We start from the raw sequence: 2500 nt of genomic DNA, 5'->3' as shown, positions 1-2500 counted from the left end.
TAAGGCGTTGGGCCACCAGGTAACTGCCAGAATAAAGGAAACACCAACATAGTGTCTTAGTAAGGCGTTGGGCCACCAGGTAACTGCCAGAATAAAGGAAACACTAACATGGTGTCTTAATAAGGTAGAGGAGGTAGGTAGCCTAGCAGTTAGAGCGTTGGACTTGTAACCGAAAGGTTGCTGGATCGAAACACCAGGCTGACAACTGACAACAAAAAATGTGTCTTTCTGCCCCCTGAACAAGGCAGTTAACCCACTGTTCCTAGGTAGGCCGTCATTGTAAAATAAGAATTAGTTTTTAAACTGACTTGCCTCGTTTAAATCAAGGTAAAAATGTATAATTGCTTAATTAACTCAGGAACCACACCTGTGTAGACACAGCCTACTCTCTCCAACGAACTGCTCAGAAGGAGAGTTAGGGACTCTGCCAGTGAAGCCGACGCCAATGCAAGATGGCCGCCATATGTTAACGCTCTCTTTTGCCTGAACGGCTTTGTGGAAAACTCCAAGAGACACAAAAACAAATCTTAAAGCAAGAGAGACTAAAAGCATACTGAAAGGTGAAACTCTTGCTGTTGTGTTGTTCTCATTGTTGCTCGTGTACAGCCAATACTTTTCCTGACATTCGGTGGAGAATTTCGGGAATCTGAGTAAATCACTACCTTTTTTTTTTCACACCTTTCGTGTTGTTTTGAGCAACCGTATCTAATCCTGGAGTTGGAAACATGGAAAACTCCTAGATCTTCATGGAGTCAGCCAACAGACCTCCAATTACCACGGTAGAAGGCATGGCCTGCTCATACGACAAATGACGAGCCTCACAAGGTTTTCCCTGGAAGCTCAAAGGGGACCTGTTGAAGCAGCTGCTCGTCAGGTCACTAAAAATGACTGACGGTGATGACCCAGAGGCCTATCTCTTGAAATCTGAGAGAGAGAATTATCGGACCGGACAACATGGTCTGCAGCTCTCCTTGCCCCCAGTGGTTCAGAACCTGGGAACACCAAGCTGGACAGACACTCCGGGCCCAACAGATCAGGGTTCAACCCCTTTACCAGCCCCCAGTGGTTCAGAACCTGGTGAACACCAAGCAGGACAGACACTCCGGGCCCAACAGATCAGGGTTCAACCCCTTTACCAGCCCCCGGTGGTTCAGAACCTGGGAATACCAAGCTGAAGGACTAAAGGACTAAAGGGTTGAGTCCTGGGAGGAGAAGTGTTCCAGGTAGAAAGAGCACTAATTAGGCACCTTCTTGAGAAGGGTACTCCTGAAAAGGGTACTCCTGAAAAGGGTACTCCTGAAAAGAAGGTACTCCTGAGAAGGGTAGAAGGGTACTCTGAAGAAGAAAGGTACTCCTGAGAAGGAGTACTCCTAAGAAGGGAAGGGTACTCCTGAAAAGGGAACTCATGAAAGGGAACTCATGAAAGGGGAACTCATGAAAGGGGAACTCATGAAAGGGGAACTCATGAAAGGGGAACTCATGAAAGGGGAACTCATGAAAAGAGGAACTCATGAAAAGAGGAGTATCCCCAGGGTAGGTAGTGTGTGTGCGTATGTGTGAGTGAGTGAATGTGTGGGTCTCTAACAAAAAGGCAGAGATGGATGCACAAATTGACCAACCCAGGAAATCACACACAGACACAGACACAGACACACACAGAAACACAGACACACACAGACACACAGAGGGTGTTATACTCACGTCTGAATCAGGCCCCTTATCTGCACCAGGGCACTGGAAGGTGACGAACTCATGGCACCGCTTATGGACCACAAAACAGCACACTAGAAAGATGGAGAGAGAGACAGAGAGAGAGAGAGAGAGAGAGAGAGAGAGAGAGAGAGAGAGAGAGAGAGAGAGAGAGAGAGACAGAGAGAGACAGAGAGAGAGACAGAGAGAGAGAGAGAGAGAGAGAGAGAGACAGAGAGGAGACAGAGAGACAGAGAGACAGAGAGACAGAGAGAGAGAGAGACAGAGAGAGAGAGAGAGAGAGAGACAGAGACAGAGAGAGAGAGAGACAGAGAGAGAGAGACAGAGAGAGAGAGAGAGAGAGAGAGACACAGAGAGAGACAGAGAGACAGAGAGAGAGACAGAGAGAGACACAGAGAGACAGAGAGAGAGAGAGAGAGAGAGAGACAGAGAGAGAGACAGAGAGAGAGAGAGAGAGACAGAGAGACAGAGAGAGACAGAGAGACAGAGAGAGACAGAGAGAGGGAGACAGAGAGAGAGACAGAGAGAGAGAGAGAGAGAGAGAGACAGAGAGAGAGACAGAGAGAGAGAGACAGAGAGAGAGAGAGAGAGAGAGAGAGAGAGAGAGAGAGAGAGAGAGAGAGAGAGAGAGAGAGAGATGCGTCAACAGTAACCTTGGGAAAATCCTCTGCATTATCATTAACAGCAGACTCGTATATTTCCTCAACGAAAACAATGTACTGAGCAAATGTCAAATTGGCTTTTTACCAAATTACCGTACAACAGACCATGTATTCACCCTGCACACCCT

The 2500-nt window shown here is 47.5% G+C and overlaps 1 protein-coding gene across 1 annotated transcript in view; it reads right to left on the bottom strand.

Annotated features, from left to right (window-relative positions):
• LOC121843366 (protein kinase C beta type-like) overlaps positions 1–2500 on the bottom strand; it is a gene marked incomplete at its 3' end in the record, with an annotated part of 42806 nt that overhangs the window by 21071 nt on the left and 19235 nt on the right. The window contains 1 exon segment of the mRNA XM_042312985.1: positions 1702–1827. Within this exon segment, the coding sequence (XP_042168919.1) occupies positions 1702–1827 (126 nt within the window).

The sequence above is a fragment of the Oncorhynchus tshawytscha genome, unplaced genomic scaffold (assembly GCF_018296145.1).
Source record: "Oncorhynchus tshawytscha isolate Ot180627B unplaced genomic scaffold, Otsh_v2.0 Un_contig_5869_pilon_pilon, whole genome shotgun sequence".
Classification (NCBI taxonomy): Eukaryota; Metazoa; Chordata; class Actinopteri; order Salmoniformes; family Salmonidae; genus Oncorhynchus; species Oncorhynchus tshawytscha.
Note: the sequence above shows the minus strand (reverse complement) of the source record. Positions and strands in the feature narration are given on the sequence as shown.